Source organism: Mesoplodon bidens, assembly GCF_964165515.1.
Source record: "Mesoplodon bidens genome assembly, contig: HAP1_SCAFFOLD_1063, whole genome shotgun sequence".
NCBI lineage: Eukaryota > Metazoa > Chordata > Mammalia > Artiodactyla > Ziphiidae > Mesoplodon > Mesoplodon bidens.
In genome coordinates, this window is record NW_027672019.1 from 15,860 (window position 1) to 37,753 (window position 21,894).

Consider the following 21,894-nt stretch of genomic DNA (forward strand, 5'->3'; position numbering starts at 1 on the left):
AGAGCTCACGCAGTAGCCCATGTGTCTTAGATTTAATATCTGATCACTAGCTGGATTGAAGCCAAAAGGTGGTTCACAAATTTGCTGCACATTAGAATCACCTGGGGAACTCTGAGACCTCCATGTGCCCAGGCTCCTCCCTAGAACTACTGAATCAAAATCTCTGGGGCTGGGACCCAGACACCAATGTTTTTCTTCAAAGCTCTTTAGGTAATTAATACGAGCAGCAAAACTTGAGGACTAGCCCAATAACGGGAACAAACTTGTTTCACACAGATAAAGTGGGGCAATCCATATGTTAAAAGAACCTGTGTATATATATATATATATATATACATTATATTTCTTTTTTTCTCTTTATTCTGTTTGTGTTTCAAATAGGCTTTTTATTTTTCTTCTGCAAAAAGCGTTATTGTTTCCATTTGGTCCAAGGCTTGGGAGAGGGCTCCAGGGCGGTTACAAAGCTGCCTAGTGGATGCAGAGCTGGGCTTCAGGCAGAACTCTGACGCCAGAGGGGCTCCTCAGAGGCCGCTGCACTTCAGAGACTCCTGTTTGTGCTCGAGCGTGAGCCTTTCGAAAAGATACTCGCCCAGCACAGCCTGCGGACCAGCCAGCCTGCGGAGGTTGGTCAAGTGGTCGCCCATCTTCTTGATGAGTTTCAGCTGCTCCTCCAGGAAGCGGCTCTCCAGGAAGTCACAGAGGTGGGAGTGTGTGCGGGCAGGACCCAGGGTGTGCAGATCCGATAGTGCCTGGTTCAGGTTCTTCTCCCTAAGAACGGCGGCTTCCACAGTGTCCTGGGTTCTACCCCACTCATCTTGAGAAGGCTTCCGCGCATCCTGGAAGAGGGCGCGGCCGCAGCACTGGTTTTGCATTTTCAAGAGACGTTGGGCGCCCTCACACTTCTCCTTAGGCAGTTGGCGAAAAATGTGGCCCCCACTGTCCAGAGTCCCATTGTTGCTGTCGAAATAGAAGCTCAGAGAGAGGTAAGTGTCCACAGATGCATGTTAACAGGCGGTGGACGGCGGCCTCCACCTCGATGGAATAATTCTGACGAACCTGGGAACTCGTGGTTGATCAGTGATAAGGAGCTAAGCTCAAAAAACGGTGTTGGCCTGTCCTGGAGGCTGAGGATAGCTGAGTGGCTGATTCCAAAGGTTGCGACAGGAAGAAAGGCTGGACGGTTGTCGGGGGCTGGAGCAAGGAGCGTCCCTGGGTCTGTTCATTCCAAACACTGTTGAAGCAAAAGGCAGATCTGCAGGACTGCCAAGCGCACTGCCTCAAATAGGCTTTGATACAAGTGAACAAGAAGTCCAAGCAAGGACAAAACTTACCCTTCCCCCCACCAAAATAGCTGGCGATACTAGAAGCTAGATCTGGGTAGGGATTCTTCCATTACTTTCTTAACATTCCAAGCCACTAGAGCAGTGGTTCTCAAAGTATGGTCACCTTGTAACCGAGCAGTACCCTATGGGGCCTTCCTAGGACAAACCCATCCCCCATAGCCTCTACTGTAGTTCCTCTCTGAAGTACTCAGATAATAGTATCTCAGGCATATTTCTGGAGTTTTCAGATGCTAAAAACCACCAGCCAATGGAAGAAATGAACTCCTTGATGATCATGAGCACGTAGCCCCCAGACCTTCTGGCACCTAAGGATGGATAATGTTACCTGTCCTGTGGCCTCAACATCAACCAATCAGAGGATTGTGCATGAGATGATCACATTCCCTGGGACGTCCCTCCCTCACCTGACCTTTAAAAATGCTTTGCTGAAATCCTTTGGAGATTTCAGGGTGTTTTGGAACACGGGCCACCCCTCTCCTTGCTCGATCCTGCAATAAACCTTTCTCTGCTCCAGACTCCTACCTTCTGGTTTCTTTGGCCTCACTGTGCTTTAGACACATGAACCTGCATTCGGTAACAACCTGACCAGCTTTACCAGCGTCCCCTGATAATATGTCATATATTCAAGTTTTAGGGCCCTGTCCCAGCCCTATGGAATCAGCAACTCTGGTGGGGCTCAGTGATCTCTGTTATAACTGGCCCTCCAGATGATTTTTATTCACCTAAAAGTTTGAAAATATCTGCATTGTCAGCTGGCCAAAGCGTCCACCAGCAGGTTAAGGGGAGTGGCACCTGGAAAAGTTAGGGAGTAGCCAAGTCAAGTACAGCAGCATTTGCCGTGGTAGTAATGGAGAATGCCTTTTCTCCACTGGTTGGCACAGACTAGTATCTGGGAGTAGTGGCAGGGTTATTTAGGATGCTTTACATTTCAGTGTAGAGTGACCTCTGTCCTGGTTTGACAGGGACTTCCCCTGTGTGAGCACTTAAAATCTCATCCTGGCAAACCCCTTAGCCCTGGATTTGAAAAACTTAGGGAATAACATGAAATTTAGGGGAAACATGATCTAGGTTTTGGGCAAGTCACAAGTGCTAATTAAAGCTAAGCAAGTATGGACAACATCTAGCCTTCTTTACACAGTTGCGGAGGCGGGGGGGGTGTGTGTAAATCTGATTGGGTGAAAGGACTTATTGTTAAGAAATCTTTGTAGAAACATCCCCTTCTGCTTAGTCCACTGTTTCTCAGTTCTGGCTAGACATTGGCATCGTCTGAGGAGATTTAAAATGATTTTATTGGTTTAGGATGCCCAACTGTTGGTGTGAGGGTTTTTAAAAAGTGCTTCAGATGATTCTAATGTGCAGGCAAATTTAGGTGCCACTGCTTAAGCTTTTGAACCACTGCTACATATTTTCCCCTCATCTTCCTATGAGAATATCCAACTGTAGTTGGTTTGTTTGTTTTTTTCTTTTTCTCTTTTTAACTGTCTTATTATAAGATTTACTGTCTTAAATAAGATTGAATGTACAGAGAATCATGCTAGTCCATCTGGTATAGCTGGATCCTTAGAATAATATCGTTAAGATATATACCATTTAAGTATTGTGATTGGCCTTTTTAAAATGAACATATGCATTGAATTAGTACCATCTGTTTTGAAGTTGTCATGTTGGGGAGCTATACCTCTAATCTGCTGCCATTGCTAAATATCTAGACACCTCTTATTAGGAATTGCTTTTAAACATCTTTAGGGATTAAAACCAAGATTGCTGTATTATTTGTACTGGGACCACACAAACCTCACAAAGTTCCCCCGCTGTACCATCTACCCCCATCTCTAACCCTTGGCAACTTCTAATCTGTTCTCCATCTCCACAGTTTCGTTATTTTAAGAATAATGTGTAAACATCATCATGAATTACTTAATCTTCAGAGATTGGCTTTAAAACATTTTTCCCTCGGCATCATTCCCTTGAAGTTCATTTCAATTTTTGCATATATTAATAATTTGTTCCTTTTTGTTGCTCGGTAGTATTCAGTCATAAGATTTTATCACAATTTGTTTCAACATTCATCCATTGAAAGACATTTGGGTAGTCGCCAGTTTTTGGCTGTTATAAATAAAACTGCTATGAACATTGACGTGTAAGTTTCTGTGGGAACTTAATTAAGTTTTTGTTTCTTTTGGATAAATGCTCAAGAGTACAATTACTGCGTTGTAGGGTGAATCTAATTTTAGGATTAAAAGAGACTGTCAAGCTGTTTCTCCGAGTGGCTATAAACCATTTTATTTTCCCACCAGTGATGTGATATAATTTTTCTATGTACTCGCCAGCATTTGATGTTGTCACGATACTTTAATTTTAGTTATTCTCTGATACCTCATTATGGTCTTAATTTGCATTTCCCCAATGGCTAACGATGTTGAGCATCTTTTCATGGGCCTCTTTGCCATGTGTATATTCTCTTCCATGAAATGTCTGTTCCTGTCTTCTGCCTATTATCTAGTTGGGTTTTTTTAAGTTGTTTGGCGAGTTCTTTGTATATTATAGATACAAGTCATTTGTCTCATGTGGGATTTTCAAATATGTTTTCCCACTGTGTAATTTGAGTTTTCATCCACTTAAAATGATCTTCTATGAAGCATTTCTAACTCATTTTGATGAGATCCAACTTATCAATTTTTGCTTTTATGGATCATACTTTCGGTGTCAAGTCTAAGAATTATTCACGTAGTTCTAGATGCCAAAGATTTTCTCCTATTTTTTTTCTAAAAATGTCCTGCATTTACATTTAAGATTATGACCCACTTTGATTTAATTTTTGTGTAAGGTGTGGAGGTTTAGGTTAAGGTTCATTTTTTGTTTGTTTGTTTTTGTCGAGGGATGTCCAACTGTTTCAGTACCATTTTTTGAAAAGTCTATTCTTCCTTGATAGCTTTCACACTGCTGTCAAAAACAAGTTACATGTATTTATGTCAGTCTATTTCTGGGTTCTCTATTCCATTCCATTGATCTGTGTATCTACCCTCCATCATGACTGCAAAATCTTGAAATTGGGTAGATTAATTCCTCCCGTTTTAATCTTCCTTTACAAATTGTTTTAGCTATTCTTCAGCCTCTTCTTACCATATAAATCTTAGAATAAGCTTGTCTATATCCACAAAAACCTTGAGGGCATTTTAAGAGTAATTATGTTAAGCCTCTTAACTTGGGGAGAATTGACATCTTTATTATGTTGTGTTTTCTCATCCATGAACAAGGTATGTCTCACTCTTTGTTTGGGACTTTTAAATTTTTCTTCATCAGCATTTTGTAATTTTCAGTATAGAGGTCCTATAAATGTCTTATTGGGCTTATATTTAAATATTTATTTAGGTCCGTTGTAAATGGCATCACATATTTTTATTTAAGCTTCTACACATTTGTTATTAATATATAATTTGATAAAACTGTGTTGATTTTTACTCTGAAACATTTACAAACTAATGTGATTTCTCAAGCTTTTTGTGGATTCCTTGGTATTTTCTCCATTTAGATTATCATCTCCTCTTGAGATACCGTTTTACTTTTCCTTATTTAATATAATAGTATATATTACTATTCAACATTCAGTAGGATATATTCCGTCCTATTCAACGTAGTAGGAATAGTCCTTCTATCTTTTAAATAAATGTTTTAAAATTTTAACTTTTAAATTTATGTATTTATTTATTTTTGCTTTATTTTCTTACTAGAAACTCCATTAATATATTTCATAAAAGTGGTGAGGGCAGATATTGGTGCCTTGTTTCTGATCTTACAGAGAAAGCATTCAGTCTTTCACAGTTAAATATAATGTCGGTATAGGTTGTTTGTAGATACTCTTTATGAGTTTCAGTATGTTCCTTTTCTATTCCTATTTTGCTTGGGTTTTTTTTTTCTTCTTTTCTAAAAATTTTTTAATTTTATTATTATTTTTTTACAACTTTATTGGAGTATAATTGCTTCACAATGGTGTGTTAGTTTCTGTTTTATAACAAAGTGAATCAGTTATACATATACATATGTTCCCATATCTCTTCCCTCTTGCGTCTCCCTCCCTCCCACCCTCCCTATCCCACCCCTCCAGGCAGTCACAAAGCACCGATCTGATCTCCCTGTGCTATGCGGCTGCTTCCCACTAGCTATCTACCTTACGTTTGGTAGTGTATATATGTCCATGCCTCTCTCTCGCTTTGTCACAGCTTACCCTTTCCCCTCCCCATATTCTCAAGTCCTTTCTCAAGTAGGTCTGTGTCTTTATTCCTGTTTTACCCCTAGGTTCTTCATGACATATTTTTTCTTAGATTCCATATATATGTGTTAGCATACGGTATTTGTCTTTCTCTTTCTGACTTACTTCACTCTGTGTGACAGACTCTAGGTCTATCCAACTCATTACAAATAGCTCAATTTTGTTTCTTTTTATGGCTGAGTAATATGTCATTGTATATATGTGCCAAATCATGAATGGGATTGGATTTTGTCAAATGTTTTCTCTGCATTAATGGATAGGATCACATGACTTTTCCCCCTTAATCTATTGGATATGGTAGATTACATTGTTTGATTTTCAAATATTTAACCAACTTTGCATAACTGGAATAAATACCACTTGGTCATGATATATTATGCTTCTTATATTTTTCTGGATTTAATTTGCTAATATCTGGCTGAAGATTTTTACAGGCAATTTCATAAAACATATTGGTCTATAGTCTTCTTCTTTTTATACTATTCCTGTCTGGTTTTGGTATCAAGGTAATACTGGCTTCATAAAATTAATTAGGAACTGTTCCCTCTACTTCTATTTCTTATCAAATCATGTAAAATTGGTTTTAATTCTTTAAGTATTGGGTAAAAGTGAAACATCTAAGCCTGAATATTTCTTTTGGGAGTTTTTAAATGAAAAATCAGTGTTTCTAATGGTTACAGGAAAATTGAGATTATCTATTTCATCTTGGCTGAGTTTTGGTAGTTTTGGGTGTAGAAGAATTGGCCCATTTCATCTACAATTTTGAATTTATAGTGTAGACTTGTTCATAATAACTTGTCCCTTATTAACCTGCAGGATATGTCATGGTATCCCTGGTTGCATTTCTGATAGCTGTGATTTGTGCCATCTCTGTTTTTACCTTTATCAGTCTTGCTAGATCTTTATTGATTAAATTGTTTATTTCCAAGAACCAGCCTTTTGTTTCATTGATTTCCCCCCCCCCCATTTTCCTGTTTTCAGTTTCATGCACTTCTGTTTCATCTTTATTATTTCCTTCTTTCTGCTTGTTTAGTGTTTTTTCCTCTTCCTTTTTTACTATTGTAATATAGAACATTAGATTATTGCTTTGAAATATTTTCTTTCCCAATTTAGTTCTATAAACTTCCCTTTTAACATTACTTTCACTTTATTCCACAAACTTTGATCTGTTATATCTCCATTTTCCTTTATTCTATGCATTAAAATTTTTTTCCTTGACGCTGTCTTTTTTACCCATGAGTGATTTGGAATTGTGATATTTAGTTTTCATGTGATTGAAGATTCTCCTGTTGTCTTTCTGTTATTGATTTCTAGTCTGATTCCATTATGGCTAGAGAACATACTCTGTATGATTTTTTTTTAAATTTTATTTAGTTTCTGCTTTATAACAAAGTGAATCAGTCATACATATACATCTGTTCCCACATCCCTTCCCTCATGTATCTCCCTCCCTCCCACCCTCCCCATCCCACCCCTCCAGGCGGTCACAAAGCACCGAGCTGATCTCCCTGTGCTCTGTGGCTGCTTCCCACTATCTATCTACCTTACGTTTGGTAGTGTATATATGTCCATGCCTCTCTTTCGCTTTGTCACAGCTTACCCTTCCCCCTCCCCATATCCTCAAGTCCATTCTCAAGTAGGTCTATGTCTTTATTCCCGTTTTGCCCCTAGGTCCTTCATGACTTTTTTTTTTAAATTCCGTATATATGTGTTAGCATACGGTACTTGTCTTTCTCTTTCTGACTTACTTCACTCTGTATGACAGACTCTAGGTCTATCCACCTCATTACAAATAACTCAATTCTGTTTCTTTTTATGGCTGAGTAATATTCCATTGTATATATGTGCCACATCTTCTTTATCCATTCATCCGATGATGGACACTTAGGTTGTTTCCAGCTCCAGGCTATTGTGAATAGAGCTGCAATGAACATTTTGGTACATGTCTCTTTTGGAATTATGGTTTTCTCAGGGTATATGCCTAGTAGCGGGATTGCTGGGTCATATGGTAGTTCTATTTTTAGTTTTTTAAGGAACCTCCATACTGTTCTCCATAGTGGCTGTACCAATTCACATTCCCACCAGCAGTGCAAGAGTGTTCCCTTTTTTCCACACCCTCTCCAGCATTTATTGTTTCTAGATTTCTTGATGATGGCCATTCTGACTGGTGTGAGATGATATCTCATTGTAGTTTTGATTTGCATTTCTCTAATGATTAATGATGTTGAGCATTCTTTCATGTGTTTGTTGGCAGTCTGTATATCTTCTTTGGAGAAATGCCTATTTAAGTCTTCTGCCCAGTTTTGGATTGGGTTGTTTGTTTTTTTGCTATTGAGCTGCATGAGCTCTTTATAAATTTTGGAGATTAATCCTTTGTCAGTTGCTTCATTTGCAAATATTTTCTCCCATTCTGAGGGTTGTCTTTTGGTCTTGTTTATGGTTTCCTTTGCTGTGCAAAAGCTTTGAAGTTTCATTAGGTCCCATTTGTTTATCTTTGTTTTTATTTCCATTTCTCTAGGAGGTGGGTCCAAAAGGATCTTGCTGTGATTTATGTCATAGAGTGTTCTACCTATGTTTTCCTCTAAGAGTTTGATAGTTTCTGGCCTTACATTTAAGTCTTTAATCCATTTTGAGCTTATTTTTGTGTATGGTGTTAGGGAATGATCTAATCTCAAACTTTTACATGTCCCTGTGCAGTTTTCCCAGCACCACTTATTGAAGAGGCTGTCCTTTCTCCACTGTACATTCCTGCCTCCTTTATCAAAGATAAGTTGGCCATATGTGCGTGGGTTTATCTCTGGGCTTTCTATCCTGATCCACTGATCTATCTTTCTGTTTTTATGCCAGTACCACACTGTCTTGATTACTGTAGCTTTGTAGTATAGTCTGAAGTCAGGGAGCCTGATTCCTCCACCTCCGTTTTTCGTTCTCAAGATTGCTTTGGCTATTCGGGGTCTTTTGTTTTTCCAAACAAATTTTGAAATTTTTTGTTCTAGTTCTGTGAAAAATGCCAGTGGTAGTTTGATAGGGATTGCATTGAATCTGTAGATTGCTTTGGGTAGTAGAGTCATTTTCACAATATTGATTCTTCCAATCCAGGAGCATGGTATATCTCTCCATCTATTTGTATCATCTTTAATTTCTTTCATCAGTGTCTTATAATTTTCTGCATACAGGTCTTTTGTCTCCTTAGGTAGGTTTATTCCTAGATATTTTATTCTTTTTGTTGCAATGGTAAATGGGAGTGTTTTCTTGATTTCATTTTCAGATTTTTCATCATTTGTGTACAGGAATGCCAGAGATTTCTGTACATTAATTTTGTATCCTGCTACTTTACCAAATTCATTGATTAGTTCTAGTAGTTTTTCGGTAGCATCTTTAGGATTCTCTATGTATAGTATCATGTCATCTGCAAACAGTGACAGCTTTACTTCTTCTTTTCCGATTTGGATTCCTTTTATTTCCTTTTCTTCTCTGATTGCTGTGGCTAAAACTTCCAAAACTATGTTGAATAAGAGTGGTGAGAGTGGGCAGCCTTGTCTTGTTCCTGATCTTAGTGGAAATGGTTTTAGTTTTTCACCATTGAGGACAATGTTGGCTGTGGGTTTGTCATATATGGCCTTTATGATGTTGAGGAAAGTTCCCTCTATGCCTACTTTCTGCAGGGTTTTTATCATAAATGGGTGTTGAATTTTGTCAAAAGCTTTCTCTGCATCTATTGAGATGATCATATGGTTTTTCTCCTTCAACTTGTTAATATGGTGTATCACATTGATTGATTTGCATATATTGAAGAATCCTTGCATTCCTGGAATAAACCCCACTTGATCATGGTGTATGATCCTTTTAATGTGCTGTTGGATTCTGTTTGCTAGTATTTTGTTGAGGATTTTTGCATCTATGTTCATCAGTGATATTGGCCTGTAGTTTTCTTTCTTTGTGACATCCTTGCCTGGTTTTGGTATCAAGGTGATGGTGGCCTCGTAGAATGAGTTTGGGAGTGTTCCTTCCTCTGATATTGTTTGGAAGAGTTTGAGAAGGATGGGTGTTAGCTCTTCTCTAAATGTTTGATAGAATTCGCCTGTGAAGCCATCTGGTCCTGGGCTTTTGTTTGATGGAAGATTTTTTATCACAGTTTCAATTTCAGTGCTTGTGATTGGTCTATTCATATTTTCTATTTCTTTCTGAGTCAGTCTTGGCAGGTTGTGCATTTCTAAGAATTTGTCCATCTCTTCCAGGTTGTCCATTTTATGGGCATAGAGTTGCTTGAAGTAATCTCTCATGATCTTTTGTATTTCTGCAGTGTCAGTTGTTACTTCTCCTTTTTCATTTCTAATTCTATTGATTTGAGTCTTCTCCCTTCTTTTCTTGATGAGTCTGGCTAATGGTTTATCAATTTTGTTTATCTTCTCAAAGAACCAGCTTTTAGTCTTATTGATCTTTGCTATCGTTTCCTTCATTTCTTTTTCATTTATTTCTGATCTGATTTTTATGATTTCTTTCCTTCTGCTAACTTTGGGGTGTTTTTGTTCTTCTTTCTCTAATTGCTTTAGGTGCAAGGTTAGGTTGTTTATTCGAGATGTTTCCTGTTTCTTAAGGTGGGATTGTATTGCTATAAACTTCCCTCTTAGAACTGCTTTTGCTGCATCCCATAGGTTTTGGGTCGTCGTGTCTCCATTGTCATTTGTTTCTAGGTATTTTTTAATTTCCTCTTTGATTTCTTCAGTGATCACTTCGTTATTAAGTAGTGTATTGTTTAGCCTCCATGTGTTTGTATTTTTTACAGCTCTTTTCCTGTAATTGATATCTAGTCTCATAGCATTGTGGTCAGAAAAGACACTTGATACAATTTCAATTTTCTTAAATTTACCAAGGCTTGATTTGTGGCCCAAGGTATGATCTATCCTGGAGAATGTTCCATGAGCACTTGAGAAAAATGTGTATTCTGTTGTTTTTGGATGGAATGTCCTATAAATATCAATTAAGTCCATCTTGTTTAATGTATCATTTAAAGCTTGTGTTTCCTTATTTATTTTCATTTTGGAAGATCTGTCCATTGGTGAAAGTGGGGTGTTAAAGCCCCCTACTATGATTGTGTTACTGTCGATTTCTCCTTTTATGGCTGTTAGTATTTGCCTTATGTATTGAGGTGCTCCTATGTTGGGTGCATAAATATTTACAATTGTTATATCTTCTTCTTGGATCGATCCCTTGGTCATTAGGTAGTGTCCTTCTTTGTCTCTTCTAGTAGTCTTTATTTTAAAGTCTATTTTGTCTGATATGAGAATTGCTACTCCAGCTTTCTTTTGGTTTCCATTTGCATGGAATATCTTTTTCCATCCCCTTACTTTCAGTCTGTATGTGTCTCTAGGTCTGAAGTGGGTCTCTTGTAGACAGCATATATATGGGTCTTGTTTTTGTATCCATTCAGCCAATCTGTGTCTTTTGGTGGGAGCATTTAGTCCATTTACATTTAAGGTAATTATCGATATGTATGTTCCTATTCCCATTTTCTTAATTGTTTTGGGTTCGTTCTTGTAGGTCTTTTCCTTCTGTTGTGTTTCTTGCCTAGAGAAGTTCCTTTAGCATTTGTTGTAAAGCTGGTTTGGTGGTGCTGAACTCTCTCAGCTTTTGCTTGTCTGTAAAGGTTTTAATTTCTCCATCAAATCTGAATGAGATCCTTGCTGGGTAGAGTAATCTTGGTTGCAGGTTTTTCTCCTTCATCACTTTAATTATGTCCTGCCACTCCCTTCTGGCTTGTAGAGTTTCTGCTGATAGATCAGCTGTTATCCTGATGGGGATTCCCTTGTGTGTTATTTGTTGATTTTGCCTTGCTGCTTTTAATATGATTTCTTTGTGTTTAATTTTTGACAGTTTGATTAATATGTGTCTTGGCGTATTTCTCCTTGGATTTATTCTGTATGGGACTCTCTGTGCTTCCTGGACTTGATTAACTATTTCCTTTCCCATATTAGGGAAGTTTTCAACTATAATCTCTTCAAATATTTTCTCAGTCCCTTTCTTTTTCTCTTCTTCTTCTGGAACCCCTATAATTCGAATGTTGGTGCGTTTAATGTTGTCCCAGAGGTCTCTGAGACTGTCCTCTGTTCTTTTCATTCTTTTTTCTTTATTTTGCTCTGCAGCAGTTATTTCCACTATTTTATCTTCCACCTCACTTATCCGTTCTTCTGCCTCAGTTATTCTGCTATTGATCCCATCTAGAGTATTTTTTATTCCATGTATTGTGTTTTTAATCGATGCTTGATTCATCTTTAGTTCTTCTAGGTCCTTGTTAACTGTTTCTTGCATTTTGTCTATTCTATTTCCAAGATTTTGGATCTGGGAAATAGAATCTTGGATCATCTTTACCATCATTATTCTGAATTCTTTTTCAGGTAGACTGCCTATTACATCTTCATTTGTTAGGTCTGGTGGGTTTTTATCTTGTTCCTTCTCCTGCTGTGTGTTTTTCTGTCTTCTCATTTTGCTTATGTTACTGTGTTTGGGGTCTCCTTTTTGCAGGCTGCAGGTTCGTAGTTCCCGTTGTTTTTGGTGTCTGTCCCCAGTGGCTAAGGTTGGTTTAGTGGGTTGTGTAGGCTTTCTGGTGGAAGGTACTAGTGCCTGTGTTCTGGTGAATGAGGCTGGATCTTGTCTTTCTGGTGGGCAGGTCCACGTCTGGTGGTGTGTTTTGGGGTGTCTGCGGACTTTTTATGATTTTAGGCCACCTCTCTGCTAATGGGTGGCGTTGTGTTTCTGTCTTGCTAGTTGTTTGGCATAGGGTGTCCAGCACTGTAGCTTGCTGGTCGTTGAGTGAAGCTGGGTGCTGCTGTTGAGATGGAGATCTCTGGAAGATTTTCGCCGTTTGATATTATGTGGAGCTGGGAGGTCTCTTGTGGACCAGTGTTCTGAAGTTGGCTCTCCCACCTCAGAGGCACAGCACTGACTCCTGGCTCCTCAATTTGGGATGATTTGTTGTCTATTCATGTATTCCACAGATGCAGGGTACATCAAGTTGATTGTGGAGCTTTAATCCGCTGCTTCTGAGGCTGCTGGGAGAGGTTTCCCTTTCTCTTCTTTGTTCTCACAGCTCCTGGGTCTCAGCTTTGGATTTGGCCCCGCCTCTGCGTGTAGGTCGCCGGAGGGCGTCTGTTCTTCGCTCAGACAGGACAGGGTTAAAGGAGCAGCCTCTTCGGGGACTCTGGCTTACTCAGGCCGGGCGGGAGGGAGGGGCACGGAGTGCGGGGCGAGCCTGCAGCGGCAGAGTTCGGCGTGACGTTGCACCAGCCCGAGGCGCGCCGTGCGTTCTCCCAGGGAAGCCGCCCCTGGACCCCGGCAGTGGCGGGCTGCACAGGCTCCCGGAAGGGCGGTGTGGACAGTGACCTGCGCTCGCACACAGGCTTCTTGGCGGCGGCAGCAGCAGCCCCAGCGTCCCACGCCCGTCACTGGGCTCCGTGCTTTCAGTCGCGACTTGCGCCCATCTGTGGAGCCCCTTTAAGCAGCGCTCTTAATCCCCTCTCCTCGCGCACCAGGAAACCAAGAGGGAAGAAAAAGTCTCTTGCCTCTTCGGCAGCTCCAGAGTTTTCCCGGACTCCCTGCCGGCTAGCCGTGGCACATTAGCCCCCTTCAGGCTGAGTTCTCGCCGCCAGCCCCAGCCCTTTCCCTGCGCTCTGACCGAAGCCCGAGCCTCAGCTTCCAGCGCTGCCCGCCCTGGCGGGCGAGCAGACAAGCCTCTGGGGCGGGTGAGTGCCGCTCGGCACCGATCCTCTGTGCGGGAATCTCTCCGCTTTGCCCTACCCAGATATGTGGGGAGTTTCTTGCCTTTTGGGAGGTCTGGGGTCTTCTGCCAGCATTCAGTAGGTGTTCTGTAGGAGTTGTTCCACGTGTAGCTGTATTTCTGGTGTATCCGTGGGGAGGAAGGTGATCTCCGCGTCTTACTCTTCCGCCATCTTACCCGGAAGTCCTACTCTGTATGATTTTAATCCTTTTTAATCTGCTAATGTTTTTTTATCACCCAGTATATGGTATATGAGTGAATGTTCCACGGACACTTGAATATGTATTCTGCTCTTATTGAGTGTGTTCTTTAAATGTCAGTTATGTCCTGTTGATTGATGATGTTTTCAGTTCTTCCATATCCTTGCTGATTTTTCTGTCTGGTAGTTCTATAAATTGCTGTGTTGAAGTCTCAAATAATAATTGTGGATTTAAAATTTTCTCCTTTTACTACCTTTTTCAGTGTTTGCTTCATGTAGTTTGAAGTTCTGTTGTTTGGTGCACACAGATTTAGTATCACTAGGTCATCTAGGTGGATTATTCCTGTTATCTTTATGTAATGACCCTCTTTGCCCCTAATAATTTCCTTTGCTCTGAAATCTACTTTATCTGATATTAATTTATCCATTCCTGCTTTTTCTGATTAATGTTCACATGATATATCATTTTCATCCTTTTACTCTGAACTACCTATATCATGATGTTTAAAGTAAGCTTCTTATAGACAGTATATACTTGGATCATGCTTGTGATTTTTTAATCTACTCTTCTAATCTCTGTCTTTGACTTGGTTACTCACATCATTTACAGTTAATGTAATTATTGCTATGTTAAAGATTAGGTCTACCATTTTATTTTTTGTTTTGTCTTTTACCTTAGTTTCTCAATCTTGTGTTTCTCTTATTTTGCCTTCTTGTGTGTTACTTAAACATTTTTTAATAAGCCCATTTTAATTTATTTATTTATAATCATTTGTGTATACTGTGTGCATAGTTTTCCTAGTGGTTCCTTTTGGCATTACAGTATACATATGTAACTTATCATAGTCTACTGGAATCAGTGTTTTATTACTTCAAGTGAAGTTTCAAAATTTTACTTCCATTTAGGTCTCTTAATATTCCCCAGTTTTAAAGTATGATTTTCTGTAGTATTTCCTTTCTCTACATTGAGAACCACATCAGATGGTGTCATAATTTTTGCTTTGACCATCATATAGTATTTAAGAAACTCATGAGACTAATGATAGTCTCTTCTATTTACCCCATTTGTTTTCACCCATTCCATTGTTCCCCTTTTCTTTCTGAAGTTCCCAGTGTTCTGTTTGTTTTTTTATGTTTTCATAACTGTAGGTGATATCTGGGCTTTTCAGTGCCATTGGATATGAGTTTCAGGAAACCCTGAGCCTGGCTCACTTAATGCTGCTGAGTTGGAGGGTTTGTATATGTGGGGCCTGTTGTCTCAGCAGATGCTAGCAGACTAGACTAATGTTGATGGGACTAGTGCCACAGGAGGATGGGTTCCCATTCAGGCTATGCTGCTGCTACAGTAGGTCAAGTCCCCCTCTACTCCAAGTGTGGGGCAGTGACCTGCTGCCGTCACTGCTTTGTATTAGGCTGCTTTTCCTCAGGTGTGTGATGGGATCCCATGGAAGCTGCTGCTGTTGCTGTCAATCACAATGTTAAATTCATTTCAGAAATACTTAAGTATAAATATATAGCCTGGCTCTTGTAGAACTTCTGTATTTGTTTTTTATTGCTTTCATACAAATTATCAAAAATTTAGTGACTCCAAACAAGGTAAATTTATTACCTTACAAGTCTGACATTGGTCTCAATTGAGTAAAGTAAAAGTGTTGGCAGGATCGACAGACGAATGGATAAAGATGTGGCACAGGGATTCCCTGGTGGCGCAGTGGTTGGGAGTCCGCCTGCTGATGCAGGGGACACGGGTCATTCCCCGCTCCAGGAAGATCCCACATGCTGCGGAGTAGCTGAGCCCATAATCCACGGCTGCTGAGCTGGCGTGTCTGGAGCCTGTGCTCCGCAACGGGAGAGGCCACAGCAGTGAGAGGTCCGCATACCGCAAAAAAAAAAAAAAAAAAAAAAATTCTAGCTGCCTTGTTATTTCTCAATTCCAACTCTGGTTTCCTTAGTCCTATGACATTGTCTTAAGATCTACTGGCTTTTCTATCTCTTAGGAGCCACATTTGGTTTCTCAGACTTTTGCTCTTCATCAGTAGTTTCTAAATGACTGGGCTAGAAAAGCATGTGCAGAATATTGTTCTCACTTCAGTGAGTTTCCTTCTCTATTTTACTTTTCTAGGTAATGGCTACCTCAGTAGCTTTCTAATGCTCACAGTCCAATGTTGCTTATGATTTATCTGGCCTAAGGTAAACTGATATAGTTGGAAACAGAAGTTCATACCCACCATTTTAACAATTCTGTTTTGTCTTTCTATGAATTCTTTTTGTCCCATCTTCTGTCACTTTTTCCTACCTAAACTTCCCATTCTCACAGATAGATTATTTTAAGATTAAAAATTATTATTAAGCTAATATTTAATTTTGAAAGGAATTAACTTTGCTTTCAACAAGAACACAGACTGGTGAATGGAATATGGAAGATTCCTTAAGACCTTTTTCATCTCTAAGAGTAGTATCCAACAGTCGGTACCATCATAAGTTTGTCAACTATGGAAGAAAACAGTCTTTATAAAATCAGCATTATTCAATAATCTCAAAAACTGCTTCACTTTCCTGTTCATGCCCTCAATTTCCAAATGTTTGATAGGAGCAGAGAATTATGGGATGGGTCGTGGAGAAATGGTCTGTCATAGTAACTATAAATATTGGAAGAATGGAATTATAAATAAAGAGGGTTTTCTATGAATATATTTGTAGTGTTTGTTCCTAAAGAACTTTTAGAGTAAGACTCAAAAGTTTAACCTAGAAACACCTCTGGATAAGTATGAAACTCAGTAAAATTTATCATAATAGTTTTTTCTCTTGTGTTATGTGATTGTCAGAGTCACACAAAACTATGTTTTTCTGGACTTCACAGATCTTCTTATTTTTACTATGGGATCAGTGGCCCTACATTTTTGAAACGTGGCAAAATAGTTAAAATTGGAACATTTCCCCAAAATCCAGGGCATATGACTTAATTTCTGTAGAAGGCAATATTATATTTCTGTCTAGTTCTGGGGTCAACATTTTCATACCTGCCAATCCAATTTGACTAATGTATCATTTTTACAGTGCATTAGTGTAAATTAAATGGTAAATTCAGTCAAACAGGTATTTCATACATCAAAAAGGAAAATCAGTCAACACAACTCTGACTGAAATGAATGAAGAAAACAATTCAAGGCAAACAACTGTCCCAGTAGACTTGTATAAATACAGTGGTGGTGTCATGTGCAGAATTAATCTTCCCTCACCCTTAACTGGAGAACACTCTGCCAGCCAATTCAGTCACTCAAATGATACTGAATTATAATATTCCAGTTTCATTTACTCTCACTTACTGGTGACTGCCCTTCCTTCTCCTTCATCTGTCCATCAGTGGAGAATGTCAGAGCAGGAGAATAGTAATGTTGGCCTATTGTAATGTACTGTCTTGAATTCTACAGCTTCAAAATTCTTAGGCTAGCTCAATGATCTTAAAGAGTCTGGTGCAGAAAGGCTATGTGAGTTAAATCGCAGACCACTGGCTGACCCTTCCAGCACTAACACCCCTTATTCCTGGTTCTAATATATCACAGAATACTCAGGAGGAAGGTTTTGAGTGGTCCGCAGAAATATGGCTCCAAAGCAGGCACGTGGAAAAGAAATGTTGTCATCTCTGATCCACTTTCAAGTTGACTTGTCTTTTCCTCATAAACCAGATTCAGTGTGAATTCTGTTTTGCTAAATGTTAGAGAATCTGTTGGAGGAGTGTGGCTAATTCTTTTGAATTTTTTTACTCTCTAACTTTTTGGTTTTTTAACATCTTTATTGGACTATAATTGCTTTACAATGCTGTGTTAGTGTCTGCTTTATAACAAAGTGAATCACCTATACATATACATATATCCCCATATCTCCTCCCTCTTGCGTCTCCCTCCCACACTCCCTACCCCACCCCTCTAGGTGGCCACAAAGCACCGAGCTGATCTCCCTGTGCTATGCGGCTGCTTCCCACTAGTTTGTATTTTACACTTGGGAGTGGATATATGTGTGTATATGTCCAGGCCACTCTGTCAGTTCATCCCAGCTTACCCTTCCCCGTGTCCTCAAGTCCATTCTCTACGTCTGCATCTTTATTCCTGTCCTGCCCCTAGGTTCTTCAGAAGAATTTTTTTTTTCAGATTCCATATATCTGTGTTAGCATACGGTATTTGTCTTTCTCTTTCTGACTTACTTCACTCTGTATGACAGTCTCCAGGTCCATCCACCTCACTGCAAATAACGCAATTGCATTTCTTTTTATGGCTGAGTAATATTCTACTGTATATATGTGCCACATCTTCTTTATCATTCATCTGTCGATGGACACTTAGGTTGTTTCCATGTCCTGGCGATTGTAAATACTGCCACAATGAACATAGTGGTACATGTCTCTTTTTGAATTATGGTTTTATTAGGGTATATGCCCAGTAGTGGGATTGCTGGGTCATATGGTAGTTCTATTTTTAGTTTTTTAGGGAACCTCCATACTGTACTCAATAGTGGCTGTATCAATGTACATTCCCACCAACAGTGCAAGAGGGTTCCCTTTTCTCCACACCCTCTCCAGCATTTATTGTTTGTAGAATTTTTGATGATGGCCATTCTGACTGGTCACAGAAAGAACTTTGGCATGGTGTTCATCATCTAACTTATCCTAACATGCAGACATTTATGAGAGTAAAGTCAGGTCTTTGCTTATTTGGGCAACTGGGTCAAATCAAGAAGGGCAAATGTAGGCTGCCAGGGTAAATAAGGAGAGGATAAACAAAAAGAACGAGCCATATCATTCATCAGTGATTTTCCCCCCAATATTCTTAGACTCCACCTATCTCCATCTCACTGGTAACACAGGAACTAGACTGGACAATCAGGTAAAAGGTCTCTACAGAAACTGAGGTAATATAGAAAATTTAAAAAACATAAAATTGTACATTTTCTTCCTAGGGATAATTGAGATGATACTTCAATAATAACATAAGATCAGGTGAAGTCTAAAGAAATTTTAGAAAACCTGGATACAGTAAGAAAACATCTGTTCGCCAGCATCTGAATGTTAGAGAGACACCAAGACATGTGGGCCAAGTTCTGGAGAGAAGGGAAACACAGACGCAAGCTTGACATTTGGTGCAGCTTTTCTCCTTGGGGCATTTGCTGATTCAACTCATACAGCCTAGGAGCTGAAAAGCCAAGGCGTTCAAAAGACTGTAACCACAGAAGCCAAACGGCAAGAGCTCAAGCTAAAAGCAACAACGAATGGAATGACAAGCTACACGTATCCTTAGTCTCAGAGGGCTGGGGGAACCATTACATTTAAAGCCTAACAAATACAAGGGTAGTTGGGAATAGGGAGAATCCAGACTTTCACATGGTAATCCCAAAGGGCAACACCCGTAGAGGAAGGACAAGACAGAAATAGAACACCCTTCACACAGACGGAAAAACAGCTTTGAATGAGCTCAAACTGAGAATGGACTAAGGTTTCCAGTCCCTATGGTAACTGTCTGCCATGGGCAAAAGGAAATCTTTTCAAGAGAACGATAACAACATCCAGAATATGGAGGTATCTTTACAGTTTCCTAAAATAAGTTAAGCCCAATTTTAATATAAAAATAATTGGACATACCAGGAAAAAGACTAAATGATCAAAAGCTCAAAAAAAAGAAAGAAAGAAAGAAAAAAGACAATATAAATAGACACAGGAGGACAAGAGTTAGTAGGCGTTGGTTAAAAAACAAAACAAAACAGACACAGGGCAAATAAGCATATGAAAAGATGCTACACATTCCATGTCATCAGGGAATTTTAAATTAGAACAATAACGAGATACCACTACACACCTATTCAAATGGCTAAAATTCAAATAATGAAATACCAAAGTGGTTGACTATGCAGAACAACTGAAATTCTCATTTGTTGCTAGCAGGATACTTGGCAGTTTCTTACAAAACGAAACATACTTTTACCATACAGTGATCTAGTCATCATGCTCTTTGGTATTTACCCATAGGAACTGAAAAGTTATGTCTGCATAAAAGCCTGCACATGGATGTTTATAACAGTTTCTTTCATAATTGCCAAAACTTGAAATCAACCAAGATGTTTTTCAATAGGTGAATGGATAAACAAACTATGGTATATCGGTACAAAGGAATAGCATTGAGCAATAAAGAGAAAAGGCTCTGAAGCCATGAAAAGACATGGAAGAAGCTTAAATGCATATTGCTAAGTGAAAAAAAGCCAATCTGCAAAGGCTATATGCATATTACATGATTGCAGCTATATGAAATTTAGGAAAAGGCAAAAGTGTGGAGACAGTCAAAAGATCAGTGGTTGCCAGAGGTTGTGGGGAGGGAGAAAAGGATGGGTGAAGCGTGGAATCTTAAAGGCAAAGAAATCCCTGTGTATGGTTTTGTAATGGTGGATACAGGTTATTGCACATTTGTCAAAAATCATATAATGTACAAAACAAAGAGTGAAGTCTAAAGTAAACCATGGACATTAGTTAGTAATAATGTATCAATATTGGTTCATTAACTATAACAAATGTCTTACGCTAATGTAAGATGTTAATAATAGGGGAAACTGGCTAGAGAGGTAAGGAGGTATGAGAACTCTGTCCTTGCTGCTTAATTTTTCTGTAAACCAGAAACTTCTCCTAAATAGTCTGTTAATTTAAAAAACAAATCTAGACCTGCATACAAAACTTGCACATAAATCCAACCACAGCAGCATTATTATTCATAAGAGCCCCTAAGTGGAAAAAACCAAATGGCCATTTACTATGAATGGATAAATGAAACATAGTAATATCCACACCATGGAATATTATTCAGCCACAAAAAGAAATCAAGTACTGATGCATGCTACAACATGGATGAACCTTGAAAACATGCTAAGTAATTGTATGATTCCATTTGTATGCAATGTCCAGTCTAGACAAATCTGTAGAGACAAAGTATATTAGTGGCTGCCTAGGGTTTGGAGAAATGGGGGAGTGAGTGACCTATAATAGATTCTTTTTCTTTTTGGGGGTGGATGAAAGTTCTAAAATTGATTGTGGTGGTAGATGCATAACACATTAAATTGTACACTTTAAATAATATGGAAAGTAAATTATATCTCAATGAAACTATTATTTAAAATTATGATTAATGTATTAAAAAAGGACAACATGTACAATTTAAGCAAAACTTATCTGAAATGCAACCAAAAGAAACTTCTAGAATTAAAAAAGTTGAAATTAAGCACTCAGAAGATTGGTTGAAGAGTACCTTAGTCAAACAAAAGAAAGGAATACAAATGTCAATTAAAAAATAACTACACAAAAATTTGGAGGGAAAATGATGGAAAACAGAGAAGTAAGTACTTAAGACATATAGAGTATATGCGAAAAACTGTGTCTAGCCAGCCGCAAGTCACACAGCCTAGGGAGGAGACACACAGCCTACCTGAATCACGAGGACTTCTCCAAAGTAAAAATGAGGTTCTGATGCCAGAAGTGGAAGGAATGAATTACAAAGAAAAAGAACAATGGTAAACTATAATGTAGATACACATCGGTAAATACATAGGTTCCCTGGGGTTGTGATCTGGTACAAACAATAAAAAAAAAAGATAAGACTCATAGTAGAGGCTGCTAGATTCTGCTGAGGAAAAATGTCCAGGGAAGGAAGAGTTGATTTATTTCATTATTATTTTAGAGTCCACATATAAGTGACATCATGCACTATTTGTCTTTGTCTTATTTCACTTAACATAGTGTCCTCCAGTTTTATCCATTTTGACTTCAATGATAGGACTTTCTTCTTTTTTAAGGTTGAATAATATTCTATTATATATATATGCCATATTTCCTTTATCCATTAATCTACTATGGACACTTAGGTTGTTTCCATACCTTGGCTCTTGTGCATAATGCTACAATGAACATGGGAGTACAGATATCTCTTCAAATCATGATGATGTTTCCTTTGGATATATACTCAGAAGTGGGAGTGAGGAGGAACTTATGACACAAATCGACCATGTGTAAAAGATGTTGTAGGAATGAAAAAGTCTGAACACCTAGGAAGAGTGTGGAGTATCTGGAAAGGTCATTTTTCAAGGTCTTACCTAGTTTAAAATTATGACATTTCGGTGAGCCTGTGTGCATGAAGGCTTGCTTATATTTTGGGATTTGAATACAGTGCAAAGAAGTGTTGCTAAATTTTCGATCAACATCTAAAAAAGGGTGGAAATGTTTTTTCTTTGATTATGAAACTGCAGGAAAGGCAAGCCTAGAATTCTAGGCCCACTAGAA

The 21,894-nt window shown here is 38.8% G+C and overlaps 1 protein-coding gene across 1 annotated transcript; it reads right to left on the reverse strand.

Annotated features, from left to right (window-relative positions):
• Window positions 1-372: 372 nt before the first annotated feature.
• On the reverse strand, window positions 373-1,056 carry LOC308610710 (ferritin light chain-like; the record flags this gene model as incomplete). Its single annotated transcript, XM_081259749.1, is given in 3 exon segments — window positions 373-989; window positions 992-1,011; window positions 1,014-1,056. Coding segments are annotated over 3 exon segments (531 nt in total), but the record flags the coding sequence as incomplete, so codon positions are not given.
• Between the last annotated feature and the right edge of the window lie 20,838 nt (window positions 1,057-21,894).